This window comes from Rattus norvegicus, chromosome 9 (assembly GCF_021556685.1).
Source record: "Rattus norvegicus strain SHRSP/BbbUtx chromosome 9, alternate assembly SHRSP_T2T, whole genome shotgun sequence".
NCBI lineage: Eukaryota > Metazoa > Chordata > Mammalia > Rodentia > Muridae > Rattus > Rattus norvegicus.
In genome coordinates this window covers 125,689,960-125,707,500 of record NC_141542.1, presented here as the reverse complement: position 1 = coordinate 125,707,500, position 17,541 = coordinate 125,689,960, and the positions used below count along the sequence as shown (strand labels likewise).

Here is a 17,541-nt window from a genome sequence, read left to right as displayed (position 1 = left end):
TTGTAATCTGACACACATTCCACTGAGCATGCTCATAAGAGCCTCACATTCTAGATGCGCTGAGATGCATGCATCAGACACACGCCCCTGCCCCAAACTTCCCCCGGACATGTATTTGAACACAGCTACGACACAGCATGCTTCTGAGCCTGCAAGCTTTTACAGCTCTCAGCCAATAAGACACTCAAGCAGCAGTGGAAGCCTGACCTCTAGAGCCTTACACCTTTATGAGAACTTCCTGTGACCCCAGGGGCTCTAGGAGGCAGGCAAAGGCTGCCAGACATGCTCTGGACATCCGTTCTGCCTGCCCCCCCCCCCCCCCCATTTTCCTCTTTCTCTGACTGTAACTGTTGGAGGAGCTGAGAAAGAGCGTGCCATTCACTCAAAACCACTAGTTCTTTTGTTGTGAGTGGACTATTGTGCTTAGGTCAAACAGGTGATATAAAGATCAAGTTTCCAATTCTCTCATAATGCTACAGCGGCTTAAAATGGCTAACTCTCATCTGTTATTGGGCAAAGTTACCTGAAACTCCAAGCCCAAATTGCCACTGTCTTCTGAAAAATTATCCTTTTTAAATGTGTGTCTCTTCATGTGGTATATGTGTGTGACAAGTGTTCGGATATGCACACTGTGTGTGTGTGTGTGTGTGTGTGTGTGTGTATAACATGATGTTGGTGTCTTCCTCTGTTGTCCCTGTCTACCGCTTCAAGTCAGGGTCTCTTGCTGAAAGGAGAGCTCGCAGTTCTGTCTAGACCACTGAGCGTTTTGACCTGTTCCCCAACCTTTCAATCCCCAGTGCTGGGGCTAGAGGCATGTGTAGCTGTGTCCAGCTTTTTATGTGGGTGCTGGAGGTTCATGGTTACAGAGCAAGCACTCTTATTCCACAAGCCATCTCCCAGCTCCGATTCTTGTGCTTTGATGGGCATGAAACAGATTGGAGAGGCTTTCTATAAAATTCTCCTCTGATGTGACTATGTAGAAGCCTGAGACATGCGCTCTCCGTTGGGCTTTGACATGATTAATTTTGCTAGTCTCTCTCTCTCTCTCTCTCTCTCTCTCTCTCTCTCTCTCTCAGCTTATTACCTGAACCCATTTCCTGTTCATTTATTTAGAAAGACATATTTATTTTATGTATCTTAGTGCTCTCTTCAGACACACTAGAAGAGGGATACCATTGCAAATGGTTGTGAGCTACCACGTGGTTGCTGGGAATTGAACTCAGGACCTCTAGGAAGAGCAGTCAGTGCTCCTAACTGCTGAGACATCTCTCTAGCCCTGGTTCATTTGTTTTTATGGTATACTGTGTGAGTGTGTCTGTGTGTGTGCATGCATGTGTGCATGTATGAGTGTGTGTGCATGTGAACCTGTGTGTGAGTGTGTGTCTCTCTGTGTGTGCGTAAGTATATCCATATGTGTGTGTGTGTATGTGTACATGTATGAGTGTGCCTGTGTGTGTGCTTGTGTGCCTGTGCGTGTAGGACCCTGTACATACTAAGCACGCACCCTGTCACCAAGTTACATCTCAGTCCTCTGTGTTTTCTTTCTTTAGTATAACAGCATTCTTTACGCCGTCAATGTCAGAACACTGCCTCACCATTTTTGGGATTTGGTTTGGAGTCAGTAGTGGGCGCTACACCCATAAAGGGGACTAAGTCTTCTACCTGGATTTCTTGGTCTCAGGAATGAGTTCTTAAGTTCCTTTCAAGTCTTCTAACTTTCAGGTTCTGTCCCTCCGAATTCCTTGACTCAAGCCTGCCTCTCTCTTTCAAGGCCCTCCCCAGCTCCCTTCCCTGCTTTCCCTCTTTATCCCTGTAAGCTGTAAAACCCACCAGAAACCCACCACTCCCTCTAATCAGCCTCCCTTGGAAGGATGAAGACAGCTTTGGGCATGACTGGCACACTCCCAACGAACAGGAAACACCCCAAAACAAACACAAGACCCACAAAAGGAAGTGTCACATACTGTATGTGTGAACTATAAAGACCCGAAGAGGGGAAGAGCATCATTTTTAAAAATATCAATTAATCACCATCACTTCAGATAACGAGAGATGTTTTGTTATTGTTGGTTTTCAGGGTCTTAAGGCCTCGCTCTCGAATTTGGGCTGACCAGGAACTTGGTACGTAGCCCAGGCTGGCCTCAAACTCATCATTCTCCTGCCTCAGCCTTCTGAGTGCTGGGGTTACAGGATAGTGATGAGCTACTTGTAGCATTCCTGGGCTTTCCTCAGCAAAAGGTGCTGGGGTGTCATTGATTTTGTATTTTCTTTGTTTTATCTATTAATTGTTTTGTTTTGGTGCCAGAGAAGGGGGCTCAGGGCCTTATGCAACAGAGGGAATTTGTTACTCATTAGCTAGACAATACAAAGTTGGCCCCCCCACGGCATTCTTTTTTTTTTTTTTTTTTTTTTTTTGAGACAAAGTCTCATGCAGACAGTTTCAGATTTCCTATGCTCCTTTTCGTCTGCACTTCCCACGCTGTTACAGGCATGCACCACCATGCTAGGCCTTCCCCATAGCATGTTGTGGCAGACAGAGCACCCAAGAGCTTGCTATTCGATTGGCAAGTATTCTTAACAGCCTGGGAGCCTAAAGGATTCTGCATGCCCACATGCTTCCCGGGGAAACAGGTTCACTGTGTGGGCCACAAAGGAGCAAGACTCAGCTGGGAAGGTCTTGCTGAAAGTGTCAGGGCCACAGGCTCCCCCCAGGCCTTCACATCCACACGGGCTCTGGAGCCGGAGGCTCTCCAGGAGCTCAGGATCTGAGGCAGTCACACAAAGAAATACAGACAGACACGCGCTCCCCACGACGCTGTCCTCACAGGACCGCTGGGGTCGCGGTGGAGGCTGAGAGACTTGTGGTATAACACGACCAAAACGAGGAGAAAGACAGACAAAATGGCGGCAGCCGGCAACCGGAACATGGCGTCAAACACCACGGCCACAGAAGCTTGCTAGCTATGGGCCACGCTGTGCGGCCTTGAAGCAAAAACAGTATCGATTTTGTGGTTGTAAAACAAAACGTACCTTCAACGGCAGAACTCAGTTTTATGACACCTTGAATAAAAACAGAAGATGGGAGTTATATAATGGACCCACGTCAACTTTTCCTTTTCTTCTTCCAGTTTTCACATAACACACATACATTTCAGGTCTGGATAATTTTGTTGTTGTTGTTGGCATTTTGAGAAATTAAACAATTTCAAAAATGAAAGACAGCAGCCATCAGCACTTCTGTGTTTTTTTTTTTTTTTTTTTAAACTCGTCCAGGGGATCATTTTACACAGGTTGGGGCAGAGTTTGTGTTGAAATGTGTAATAGGTGGTTGAAAACCAAGCACCCTTAGCACCCTCCTCTGAGCTGGCCGTTTGCTCAGTCTTAGGTTTAACGTTTGTCTTTGCAGGTGGGCTACCTGGGTGTGTCAAGTCATGGAAAAAATAGATAATACCCATGACTGGACTGATGTTTGTTTTCCCTTACATAGTACGGCACAAATGGTAAGATAAAGTAAATTAGACCTGGTCCTCAAGTTTGATTTAAAACGTTTCTTTTTTTTTTTTTGTAAGCCATAGCTATGAACAGTTAACATTCTCTAATTTCTAACACCTCTGCATATATGACATATGTGTGTGTTAGGTCATGTGTGTGGATACAGGTTTGCCCTTTTGGTCAGGGGAGAGCCACATGTGCTGTCTCCTTCTACCTAAGCTGTAGATGACACCTTGTTCTGTGCTGTGCCAGGCCAGTGGGCTCGAGCCTTCTGGGATGTTCTCGACTCTCTGCCTCTCCTCTTGCCTGGAGCCTTGGGATTACAATGTGTGCTATGGAATAAGCCTTCTCTGGGTTCTAGGGATCTGAAGTTAGGTCCCTGGCAAGTGCTTTTGCTCACCAGGCCATCATGACAGCCCATACTCTCTTAATTTCTGTGCCGCAACTGTGATCTCTTACTTGGTGCCACAGTGGTTAAAGAGGCGCCTATTTCTCTTTTAAAACGGGAAGGTTTCTAATTTTTAATGGAAGCAAAATCTTTTCAATACCGCCAAACCTCCACTGGGAACAGCCAGATCACACACTGCTTTCAAGACGTGCCTGTATGTACACGTGTGCTCATTGCTAAGGTCGCTGACGCGAATGGTGTGTAGCGTGTGATCTACCAATGACGAAGAAGGCTCATTGATCCTCAGGCAGCTTCTATGTAGCAACCATGTTTTTAATGAATGTCTTAGCTTAGCAGCAAGCAGTTCAAACCACACTGCCCGCCCCCTTCCAAATCATACATTGATTTATACACTAACCTTTCTTTCACAGACTACTGTTGTTATACCATTTATAGTAGTAACCCATTTCTTATATATAAATTGCTTTTATTAGGTTAAAACCTTGTTCAGTTTTAATAACTGCAAACACTTGGATCATGAGGAGCCCCACCGGATGAGCGGCTGGGCAGAAGCACTCAGTAGCCACAGCACAGAGCTGTAGATAGAGCTCCAGGCATGGGAGGCAATGGGTTGTGGTTAGGAACTTTAGGATTTCAGTAAATCTGTGACCATTGTTCCAGCAACGCTGGGCATTGAATAGAACACACTGTCAGGCTGAGAGGCATAGGTAAGCAAGTGGTCAAGGGCTTGAGTGGGGTGAACGAGACCCTAAATATCACTCAAACATAGTGTATATTGTCTGTCTTTGAACTATCACACCGGTCCTTTTATCTTTTTTAAAAATTTATTTATTTTATGTACATGAGTATATTTGCGTGTATGCCTGTATGACAGAAGAGGATATCACCTACCATTATAGATGGCTCTGAGCCACCATGTGGACCCCTGGGAGAGCAACCGGTGCTCTTAACCACCGAGCCATCTCTCCAGCCCCGCCTACAGTTGTTTTTAATGTAACTTATTTAACTGTGAGTTTATGTAATTTAAATGGTAACAGTGGGCTCACAGCTTCCTGGAAAGGCAAGAACTGGAGAGCTGGCTTCTGCAAGCTGCAAGGAGCCAGGCTTTGGGCTCTACTGTCATAATTGGTTGTCCACTGAGGTTCAGAAAAGAAAACTTGCTTATACTCAATGAGGCAGCTTTAACGTAACCAAACAAGCCAGGTATGAGCAAGTGAGCATTCATGACGGCCCGTCAGCATCTCAGGGTCTCTCAAAACTATCAGATGCAGGAGATACCTTTACATCTATTGCATGGAAGCAACATGCACGGACATCCATTAAGAGGGAAAACTAAGTGGGTTTGCCCCTTAAATGTTAGTTAATAAACCACGAGGTGAGGTCAGGTCTGAGCACTAGTCATTAATTAATCATCTGCCGGGTTCCAGCAGTGGGGATTTTACTTAGGTTAAAAATTAGCTCCCCCGTTCCCAGTGATACCCATTACAAATTCTAAAATTATTATTCTTGGGTGGACACACGATGTGCGTGTGAGCGAGTGTGTGTGTGTGTGTCAGAGTGTATGCATAGGTCAGAGGACAACACTGTGAATTCCGTTCTCTCCTGGAATCAATCGCAGGTCACCAGGACTGTGCTGTAAGTATCTTTACCCACTGCGTCATCTTGCTCACTCCTTGGCCATACTCCTTTTCGTGTGTAACTGTGGTGTCAGCAAATGTCACTCATTAAAACAATGCACATTCGCTGTGTGCAGAGACAGTCTCTGGAAGAACACCTAGACAAATCCTAGCCCTGGAGTGGCCTTGGAGGGGAGCCCGATAAGGCGCTTACTGAGTGAAAGAAAAAAACTTTTTAAGAAACAATCGTCTGATTCATGCACACTTTTTTTTCATGGAATCATTAACGAGTCATTAGCTTCAAATGGATGTTTATTTTTTTGAAACAAGAAATTAGGGTTTTCTCTATGTTAATGTAGATCTTTATATTGTAAAGTAACTATATTATAGTGAAAAATCTAAGCTCAATCTATGGCTAATATTAACACATATATGTGTACTGGCTGGTTCTGTGTGCCAGCTTGACACAAGCTGCAGTTATCACAGAGAAAGGAGCCTCCCTTGAGGAAATGCCTCCATGAGACCCAGCTGTAAGGCATTTTCTCAACTAGTGATCAAGGCCCAGCCCATTGTGGGTGGTGCTGTCCCTGGTCTGGCGGTCCTGGGTTCTATAAAAAAGCAAGCTGAGCAAGCCAGGGGAAGCAAGCCAGTAAGAAACATCCCTCCATGGCCTCTGCATCAGCTCCTGCTTCCTGACCTGCTTGAGTTCCAGTCCTGACTTCCTTTGGTGATGAACAGCAATGTGGAAAGTGTGAGCTGAATAAACCCTTTCCTCCCCAACTTGCTTCTTGGTTATGATGTTTGTGCAGAAATACAAACCCTGACTAAGACAGTACATTTATAGAATGACAGAAAAGGTCTCTCATCTTAAAATATGCATATTCTAAACATTTATGTGATTGGTGTTGATGTTTTAAAGCACACAGTGTCGATGACCTGCAGGATACAAGCTCGACATGACTTTGTGAGCAGTCAACGTTGACATTGCCTGGAATTCAGGTAAGCCACAGCACGTACGCACATGCGGATACACAGAATGGACCCTGCCACTCCCCACTGAGTTCTTCACAAGTTGTGGGAAGTTTTGAAAACTAAAAACAAAAACAAAAAGATGAAAAAAAGAGAAGCCTACTTTTTTCCTGAACTGGGTGTCTCAACAAGACAAACTCCTGACCAGATGGTGTAGCACATCTCATCACTGTCCTGAGGGTGGGAGCCAGCAGCCAGCTATGCCTGCTTCCTTCCTCAGTTGACCAATTCCAAAAGCATCACTTCCTTCCTGTATGCCTTGCCTTAGTTGTTTGCTTGCATGCAGGACTAGCAGCCAAACTGTTTAGATGTCATGTGTATGAGGCAACATTTGTCCATGGTGCCAGGACCTCAGCTCTCTTTTTACTTTGGTTGTTGAGACAGCTTTATAAGATGACTGGATTGGCCTTGAATTCACTGTGTAGCTCATGCATGTCTTGAACCTATAATGCTCCTGCCTCAGTTTCTAGCACAATTAAGATGACAGACCCATGCCACCTTTTACTTCTTCACTGATTCATGGAATGCCCCTGCTCTCTCTGCCCACTTTTTGGTGCTGAAGATGAAGCCCAGGAGCTTCCTTATGCTAAGTCCATGCTCTATGACTGATCTACAACCCCATCCCCAGTGGTTGATTTCAACGCTTCTAAAAGAAGTCATAGGAGAAAGGATCAAGTTAAATCATGCACAAGTGTGAGGGGCTAGAGCTTACCAGGATCCTGCAAGAGCATCTTACCGCTTATGAAATACAGAGCCAGTGTCCAGCCTTAGCACTAAGGCTCTGACACACCCCTACCTTTCTGCACATACACTTATTCTCGGTGCTCTCTATGCTAGTCAATGCTTCTTTCTTTCCCAAGCTAGCCTAATTGCTGTTCCACCGGAGCTGTGGAATCTTCCTGTATCTCTCTCTCTTCATTCAGAGTCTGCTCCAAAGCCCCTTCCTTGGAGTCCTCCTGATGACTGCACTCAGAGAACCCACAAACCACCCTCTTAGTACAGTTCTTTATCTGAAATGTTCTCATGTGGTCCCTGGTTCACCTATCTTCTTTAGCAGGGCCCAGTACAGTGAGATCTGTCTGTCTTGTTTGTTTCTGGAACCTCTTGCCCAGTAGAATTCCTCCCATAAAATGAGCACCCAGAAAATACCTTTAAAAAAATTTTTTTTTGAGACAGAAACTCATGTGACCCAGCCTAGCCATGAACTCAATGTATAGCTGAGGATGCCCTTTAACTTGTAGTCTTTCTGACTCTGTTTCCTAAGAGCTGGGATTACAAGCATGTACCACTGTGCCTGCCTAGTAAATACTTACTGAATGAACTGACTAAATGATCTTTGCTAAGGCCAAGGTTCTGAATTAAGGAGATTCTCAGTTCCAGAAAGTGTATTTCCAGTGTATTATTTAATTGTGAATCGTATTGAACTGCATTGGCCACTGTCTGCCTATTTCTACTCAAAGACTGGTCTTTGGGTGGGGAGAAAGTTGTTGGGGAGACTCGAGGAATGGAGAGAACATTGTACATATATGTATATGTGTATATATATGTACATATACATACACACATGTATGTTTTAATAGATATAAGGTACTTCCTGCTGTAACAGTAACAAGATCTCAAAGAAGTCTGATTGACTGACTAGAGCATGATTGTGCCCCAATTAGGTGAGAAGTATTAGTGAGTTAGTTTTACGTCCAAGTATCTCAATTCTGTAGTTCTCGGTATCATCACCCTGTTCCTAACTATAGCAGTGTTCATGTGATAAGGTGTAGGCAGAGAAAAAGAAGGCCTCATGAAGAGCAGCTGGGGTCTCCTGAGGGCTGGGGTCACAGGTGTGTGTCACCATGCCTGGCTGAGGCCATTCAGGTTTTAATACCCTGCTTCTCATTAACTGTTGTACTGCACGTGGCCCTAGAAGGTCGTCCCCTCCTCAGACTTCTTCAAAGGTGGTTCATTATTTTTAAGATAAAGACAAAGTAAGTCTTAATGTACGCTGCAGAGCCTTTCAGGATGTCACCTCCAGCAGAATGAAAGACATTCTGTATACATTCTTCCTCACTCGTTCCACACAGAGGTGGAGGTTCTCCCGGCTCCTGAAGCTGCTCAAAGTTCTGACTCCTCTGAATATCAGAAGAGAGAGAAGGGACACTCCTGCCTGCACTGTGACTGGCTTCACAGCTTCACGTGGCTGATAGTGTCCTCTTCCTGTCTCAGGGGTTAGGAGCCCTGAGCATGCTCTGATGGAGAGGCCCCCTGAAGACTGATGAGTGAGAGTGGAGGCAAAGTCTTCATGAGAGCCTGAGGGCAGAGGCTGTACGACTTCTGTTGATGAGGGTAGGCGGGTGGGGGAAGAAACCATCACCAGAGAGACATTGATCCCTTTATGTGGTGGGAAGGATTGCGGTCATATATCCCTATAGTAGATGGGGAAATAGACCTAACAAATGTATGGTTTTACTTGTATTGTGGGGGTGTGGGGAATCAATCTCAGGCTTTCAGAAGTGCTAGGGAAGAAGCTGCCCTCAGTCCATGAGATATTCAACTTTGGTGTTTAAAATGCTCCCTGTGTCCCCATTAGCGCCATGTATGATGAGTTTCAGGAGAAGAAAGAAGAGTTTAAACTAACAAACACACCACAACCTGTATTAGAAAAATCACTTAGAGGAACTATAAGAGCCAGGACTTGCTTAGTCAAAATGCCTGAGCAAAATAAAAGTATATATATATTTAACTATTGTTGGGCTGAAGAGATGGCTCAGTGGTTAAGAGCACTGACTGTTCTCCCAGAGATCCTGAGTTCAATTCCCAGCAACCACATAGTGACTCACAACCATCTGTAATGGGATTTGATGTCCTCTTCTGGTGTGCATGAAGACAGCTACAGTGTACTTTAATTAATTAATTAAAAAATATCATGTCAGAAACATTTAACCATGGGTCCTCTGAAGTTCCTAAAATTGATAAAAAAAGACTTTTAGGAATTCCAAAGGTTCTGCTCCCCAGCTCCATTTTGAAGAGAATTGTAGGCATGTCTTGTTTAGCAGAGAAATGTCTAGTGAGACCCCATGGAAGGCCATAAAGATGAGCAGACTCAGGGGCCACGCCATTAGATGGACAAAGTTCAGGGTGAATTCAACGTGCAGTCACAAAATGAGTTGAGAGGTTTATGGAAAACAGACAATTCAGGACATGGGACAAAAATTTGATGAATACACCTGAGAGCTGTGAAAAGTCATTCCCCGGAAGCAGGCCTGGGTCCCTCAGTGGAGGAACCGGAAGCCTGTGGGCTTTAGAACTCCTGTGGGCCACTGATTACTGTGGCGCCTCCTCCTGAGTGTTCTCTCTAATTTGGACAGGAATGTACTCCAAAGGCATATGTGTTGAAAGCTTGGTCACCAAGGCAATGTCCGGGGCTGGGATTTCAAGAGCAATCCGATCAGAAGGACGCTCGCTAATCAGTAAGTGTTGTAAGCCACTGGCGGATTTATGATTGAATAGACATTGGGAGATGGTGGACGCTGTGAAGGGTGGGCCTGTGGTGGTGTGCTTTATCATGGTTGGGGACACACTGGAGGAAGATCGCTCACCTTAAAGCAACTAAACAGAAGGGGGCAATGGAAGGAGGGAAGGAGAGAGGAGATGGAGAGACAGACAGAAGAAAGAGTTCTAGGGATGGAGTCCCAGGATCTTCTTCAGGGGCTGCCCCTACTAACTTCCCAGAGTTCCACTGTCTTCTAGTAGAGCCAGAGGCTGATGACTAAGCCCCCATGCATGAGACTCTGGGACATTTTTGATCCAAATTACAGTGCAGAATCTGATTTAAAACATGTCTGTTTAAGAGCTGCTATGCACTGCAGGGTGATACGTTTCACAGCAACAGCCAGGCAAGAGTCATGTTTGGGACCTGACGTTGGTCTCACCTCACATTGTCCCCACATTCTGCCCTGGCCATTCTTTCATGTCCCCGAATGCTAGCTAACTGGAGCTTCCTCTGCACTTTCATCCATTATCGCCCACTTAGTGCACGAGGGCTTTCTCCAGAGGCCTCTCCAAGCCTCTCCTTCAGTTGCTTCCTTGAGTGATTGTCCTATGGGCCCTGCGTTCTCTTCCGTGAGCGCAGTCATCTCTGATGATTTGATTCATGCCAGTCCTCAACCTCTAGACTGCAAACCCCGTGAGAACAGAGAGCGAGATTCCCTTTGATCACTGTGGAATTCCTGGCTTCAGCAAGTGCTGGATAAATATTTGTCAAGCAGATGAATCGAATATCCGATGCTGCTGATAAGGACTCCCTCCTCGCCCTGGCCTTAATAACTCACCACTATTCTTTTTGCTCATGTGCTGTGCAAACCTGGATACCCAGCCACAGGAAGTGGGCAAGACCATGTGACTTATTAATCACTGGGCTGTGCTCTGTGGGGGCAGCTGGTCACCCGGAAAACTCTAGAAGCCCAGGAAAAGTAGCCATGAGAAGTCCTGGGAATGTGTGGGTTTGGGGTTGAAAGAGTAAGGGGCAATTTGTGCTCTCTCTCATTTATGGTTTAAGAGGAAATGGAGGAGGGGGCTTTCTTGAGCGTCCTGAGAAGTTAGTGGTGGTCAGGCTGAAGCACTGCTAGGTTTTTTTGCTGGGTCAGGAGCTATTTTCCACCCCATATCTACAGTAGAAGGAACCTGCTGGCTCAGGGCCAGGCAAAGTGCAGTAACTGCGCTCACTCCTCTATACAATATGCACACACACATATTCACACACACACAAACACATACATGCACACACACATGCATACATACAGAACACATTCATACACACATACACACATACATCTGTATACACACACACCCATACACCCATCTGCGCACACACACATACACACATATCCATACATATATGTACACATATATACATGCATGCACACACACATTAGTACACATACACAAACATACATGCACACACACATACATCATACACACATCTGTATACACACACACACACACACACACACACACACACACACACAGACAACTGCACAGGGCATGGAATCCAGAGCCGTGACACAAAAGCACAGCTCTCACCTCAGAGGAACAAGAGTTTATTCTGAAGCCAACTATGAATGCCTTGGAAAATACCTCTCTCCAATGCGCTAACGGTTTGATGAAGTTTTTATAGTTACAGAACAAAGTCATAAATCAGGACATTTAAAAAGTACATTGGTGAGACTATTAGGTATGACTGCAGAGGGGAATAATTCTGCTCTTAGACATAAATGATATCTGATGGCATTCTTAGCTTCTGGGTTGGTGAAAGCTAGTGGCCTGTTAGTACATTCTAAAAGGATTGACCTGAATAGTCACAAGGGTGTTAGGTCAAACATGAGTGGGCAATGAATGACTGTGAAGGGGCTAAAGATACTCCAAGGGACTATCTCTCTCTTTCCTTCCGTTCCCTTCCCCTCCTTCTTCCTCCTCCCCTTCCTCCCTTCCTTTCTCCTTTAAGGCAAGGTTACACTAAGTAGTCCTGACTGGCCAGGAACTCAGGACACAGATTTGCCAGTGTCTATCTTCTGTGGGCACAGGCATGCCAAGCTAGCCTTGTGAATGCTTTAACACCGTGAGTTTCCTTTATTTTTCTGGGCCCTTAGCTACCATTGAGTCACACTCGCCACCTGGTTCTGTGGACCCGATTTCTTGAAGCAGGTTTAGCGTGTCTGTCGTTGGAGATAGGGAGGGAGAGTCCACCCACTCACGTAGGTCTTTGTCTTTTAAGGAGAGCAGGCCTCACCCGGTCAGAGGTTCGGAGCTGCAGTCATTGCTCGCCTCATTCTCTAATAGCCACGTGTTCCGAAACGGTGCCCGCTGCCACCTCTGATCCGAGCCCCACCACTCCTTCTGGGGTGCACAATACCGCATTTATTTCCTTTGAATGTGTGCCATTTGAAAGCGCAGGGACAGGAGGCAGATGCAGGCACACCTTTGATCTTTCATCCTTGAGGGTTAAGGGAGGGCAGACACCTGGTGACTGTGAACTGGAAACAAAATGATGGCACAGACCGGAATGACCTGAAACGCTGAGGCGGCTGGGTCGCAGGGGACAGCGGAGCTAACTCTGTATGCAGGCAGAGGGTCTGATCTGGGGTAGCACCCCGAACGACTGGGGCTGGCTGGGGCGCAAGGACACCCATTTACTAGGCAAGAGTCCAGGAAAGATCCGGCAGCTGCGTTAGGCAAAGTCAACAAACGTGCAGTGATGGCAGCTGTGCACCGTTGCGGATGGGCTATTCCGGTGAAAGTGCATTTAGAGCGCTCTCGTTCCTTCGCGGAACCCCATTAAGGATTCCTCCTTGGCACCAATCCTTCTGGTTCCCAAGTCCTCCGCGGGACTGTACTGCCCCCTGGCGTCCATGAGCCGTTACTACGCCTTTGTCCGGGAAGCCAGCCGCCAATCACACCCACCGAAGATGCAGCTTCCAGTTTTCCCCAAGTGGAGAAGTCTGTCTGGCAGTACAGGCTCGAAAGCCAGTTTTAAACCCCAAGCCAGACCTGGGAGGGAACTTCGGAATTAAAGTTCCTCCTTCCCACTCTAAGCCGAGTCTTCTGAATGTTCGAGAAGCTTCAAAAGGAAATAAGTCAGATTTGAATTTGCTGGTGTTTAATATCAGTGAAGACGTGGTTACTGCACTCTGTTTCTTCCCGATCAACTCAAAAGTAACCTGGGCTTGAAAACCTTTCCGGACTTCTCTTCAGCAATTGCCACGTGATAGGTGTTGGATGCCTCTCTGTTGTCAAGTTTCCCGGACTGTATGGGAAGGCAAGGGCATGGACTATTCAGGAACTGCATCTGCAGCAGGTGTGACGAGACTTCTGTTCAGTAAAAAAGTGTCCGGTAATGAACGGTTGCGTATTGTTCACATACAACAGCTTTTTAAAGCAAAAGCATCAGATGCTTGATCAACCACAACACAGCAACCCTGCCTGAGGCAAGAAGTCGGTGGGATAGAGGTGTGTGTGTGTGTGTGTGTGTGTGTGTGTGTGTGTGTGTACGGGCATGTGTGTGAAGGTCATCGACAACCTCCAGTTCTCCTGACACCTTCCCTTTTAGCCTGAGACAGGCATCTTGGTATCAGGGGATAAGTGCTCAGATATTTACGTGGTTTCTGGGGATCAAACTTGAGGCCAGAATTTGACTGACAGAACCGTCTCCCAGTCAGTATTTTCGCTCTGTTTCTTCTCGAGACAGGATTTCTCTATGTAGCCTTGGCTGTCCTAGAACTCACGGAGATCTTCCCGCCTCTGTCTTCTGAGTGCTGGAATTGAAGGCATGAGTTACCACTGCCAGGCTCCAGTCAGTGTGTATATATATTAGGGGAATGTTTAGGATAGCATAAGATTATAAAACATCTAGCTGAAATAACTGGAAATCCATGAAGCTATTTCGACTGGCTTGCAGCATCCCAAGAGGATGGTCTCCATGGGGTCCCCAGCAGATCGTCTTTTGGGCAGGTCTTTGTGGGAGTTATTGATGTCATTGAATGTGCAGTGGCGCCTGGAATGGGTCCCTGAACTCATGCTCTACCACTGTGCCGTTCTATATGCTTCATCATATAAAGGCTGCACCAGCAGCGCGTTTTTTGGGAGCTCGTTCTCCCTGCTGCAGGGACCCGTTTCTCTACCTCTCAATAAAACCATTCTTGCTCTTAGGGTTTTTTATTTTTATTTTATTTTTTTTACAGGCTCTCAGGTATCCTAACCTGGCCTCCAGGTCTAACCAAGGATGACTCTGAACTCCCACTCTTCCTGCCTCTGTTCTCCGTGTAATCTGGGATTACAGACATGTGGTCACTGTACCCTCCCTGCTCATATGTTACACGTTTATTTATTAAACAGCGTCATGGCAGAGGCATGAGTCCTCATTGTCAAGAGCTTGGATTTTAGAGTCATACTGAGCCAATAGGCACCAATATTGACTGTTACCCATGTGACTCTGGGGAAATCGCTTGATCTTTTTGTGTCCTTTTCCTCAGCTGTCAAAATGAGGCTGATGCAGCCCGGGGTCTCATAAATGAATGCTTCATGTTCCATAGACATTGGCTAATGAGGAAAACCATACAGATTTTCTACCAGCAGAGGTTAAAGATATTCAGAACTGGGTTGGGTTTGGGAGTGTTAGGGTTCTTTCCTGACATTTACAAAGCCCTGGGTCCCATCCCCAGTGTAGAAAAACAAAACAGACCCAAATTGTTGAAGGGTTAGGCTCCAACCCATCGTTAAATCCTCAGATGTGGATGACCCAACAGGCAAAGTTGTTTGCTGCCAGACCTGAGGGTTTGGATTCCCAGGATCAACATGGCGGGTGGAGAGAACTGTTGTCCTGTGACCTCTACATGTGTGCTGTGGTATAAATGCTTGAATGCATGCACACACACACACACACGTATGTGCACATACACAAACACACGTATGTGCACATGCACACACACGCACACGCACAGTACTAATAGCAGCAGCCTTCCCAAAGGTGGAGCAATGGCTCAGCTGGTGAAGCTTCTCCAATGTTGGTGTCATCCCTGAGACTGATCTAGGAACTACTTCTGTGACACAGATGACTGTACTTTGAGTGTATGTTGGGCCTAGGAGGCTCTGCTCTTTCCCTGCTCCAGGTCACAGCTCCATCCCAGGTCACAGCTGGGCCACTAAGAACAGGGATAAAGGGTCTTCTATCGCTGGCTCCTTTGAAGGAGCAAGCACAGCGCGTATGCTACTGCTGTACCAGCCTATCTAAGAACTGAAGACACTGACCACAGGATTTTTTTCCTTTGAATCCCTTATCTACTTAAAAGCAAAGCCTCTCTAAATAACTCATTCTTTGAAAACCCTAGTTAATTCCCCTAGAATTAACTGGTGAAGATGGTCCATTATCTTATGAGAGAAATCAGCTACACACTTAACTGCTATTGCAAATTATCATCTCTCCTCCACGTTCCTAAATGTCCATTTATCTTTGTTCTTCCTTCCTGCCTTCCTTTCTCTCTCTCTCTCTCTCTCTCTCTCTCTCTCTCTCTCTCTCTCTTTCATTTCTGTCTGGTTTGAGAGGGTCTTACTCTGTAGCTCTGGAGGCCCTAGAACTCACTCTGTAGATCAGGCTGTCCTTGAACTCACAGACATCTGCCTGTCTCTGCCTCCCAAGTGCTGAGATTAAAAGTGCATGCCATCCTCTGGCTTTCTTTCTTTCCTTCCACCCCACTTCTCTTTTAAAAGAAGTTTTATTTTAAGTTGTGTGCATCAGTGTACATCTATGTGTGGGTGTGTGCACATGAACGCAGGTGTTTGCAGAGGCCAGAAGAGGGCGTTGGATTTCCTGGAGCCGAAGTTGCAGCCACTTGGAAACCACCAGATGTAGGTGATGGGAACTACATTCTGTTCCTCTGGAAGAGCGGCATGTGTCCTTAACTACAGAGCCTTCTCTCCAATCCCCATTTATCTTGCTATAGGTAATTTGTGTTTCCTCAAGTGTCCTCTCTTTCACTTGCTCTCATGAAGATGGTTCATAAGTCCTAAGTTGTAAACCTTTGCTGAGACATGCTTTGCTGTAAACTCCCTCATGTACATGAATGAAGGATCCTTCAATCCCTCTTGCTAATCTATCTTGTGTAAGTTTAACTTGTAGCCCTCAAACAGTAAACTAAGAGCACAGAGGAAAAGCTTTACCAGATGTTAAACTCCAGGGTGCTACCTCCCAGTCCTCATTTGAGTCAGGATATTCTCAAGGAGCTGTCACAAACTAGTTGATCAGAATATTCCACTAATGACTAATGTGATAAGACTTGGAAAAAGTATTATCTCCCCCTTTTGTCATGCTGGAAATCAAGATCAAAGTCTTAACCATGCTAGGCAAGCAGTCTACCACACCTTGACCATTGGGTAGCATGTTTAAACATGTCTATACTAACAGAAGTGCCAGATAGCTCTTAAAGATAAATACTCACTATGTTGTGTAATCCCCGTTTTTAAGGTAACAGAGGCTAGTTTAAGGCTCTGAACTTTCTAGATGTTCTTCTCTCCTTTTTGAAAATACATACTAATCATCCACAATAATGGATTTTGTCTTAGTCACTGTTCTGCTACTGAGAAAAGACACCATGATCAAGGCAACCATTATGGGGAGACTTGTGTACAGTTTCTGAGGTTTAGTCCATTAACATGGCTGGGAGCATGGTAGCATGCAGGCAGATGCTGAGGTAGTGATGAGAGCTGTATATCCTGACCCATAGGCAGAAACACGCGCGCACGCACACACACACACACACACATACACACACACACACACACACACACACACACACACTGGGCTTGTTGTCATAGGCTTTTGAAACCCCAAAGCCCATTTCCAATGAGACACTTCCTCCAACAAGGCTACATCCCTAATCCTTCTAATCCTTTCAAATGTGCCACTCTCTGGTACCTGGGCAATCAAATATTCTAGTCTATGCTTGAAGTAGAAGTTTCTGGTTGTGTCATATGACTTAGTCTCACATGGTGTTTTGTTGAAGCAAGACCTGTGGGAGGACATGCAATGTTTGGAGAGAGCATAATTAGGACATGGCAGACAGTGACGGGATGCTTACATAGCTAGCCTTGCAATGCTTTGCTGGTCTCTCATCTTCACCGAACTTCACTTCATTGAGAGAGGCACGGCAGAGAACTTCTCAAAGCATTCTGGCTGGTCCTAGTTGTTTCTGCTGACTTGTGCCAATTAGGTGGAAGCCTGGCTGTTTCTGCTGGATCCTGCCACCATTGCTGATTTGTGTTTGGTATCCTGACACTATTGAACTGGACTGCTGGTATCCTGACAATCAGAGTTCGAAATTACCTCAAGGAACTACTTCTAAGCAGGTCTGCATCCCCTTGTCCTATTTACCACATTTTCCCCCCTACCTTTGGATGGTGGGCTAGAAAGGGGGGGCAGTTGAAGCATTTGATAACCCTAAAGTAAGTTTTGAAAAA

General features: G+C 45.8%; 1 protein-coding gene across 34 annotated transcripts in view; it reads right to left on the bottom strand.

The window, feature by feature from the left end:
* Dlgap1 (DLG associated protein 1) overlaps window positions 1-17,541 on the bottom strand; it is an 870,386-nt gene that overhangs the window by 99,572 nt on the left and 753,273 nt on the right. For 15 of the 34 annotated variants that reach the window (XM_087567550.1, XM_087567549.1, XM_087567554.1 and 12 more), the window contains 1 exon segment: window positions 3,031-3,060. The exons of the other annotated variants lie outside the window; for them this stretch is intronic. In XM_087567550.1, coding sequence (XP_087423676.1) covers window positions 3,031-3,060 — 30 coding nt within the window. 34 annotated transcript variants of the gene reach the window in all.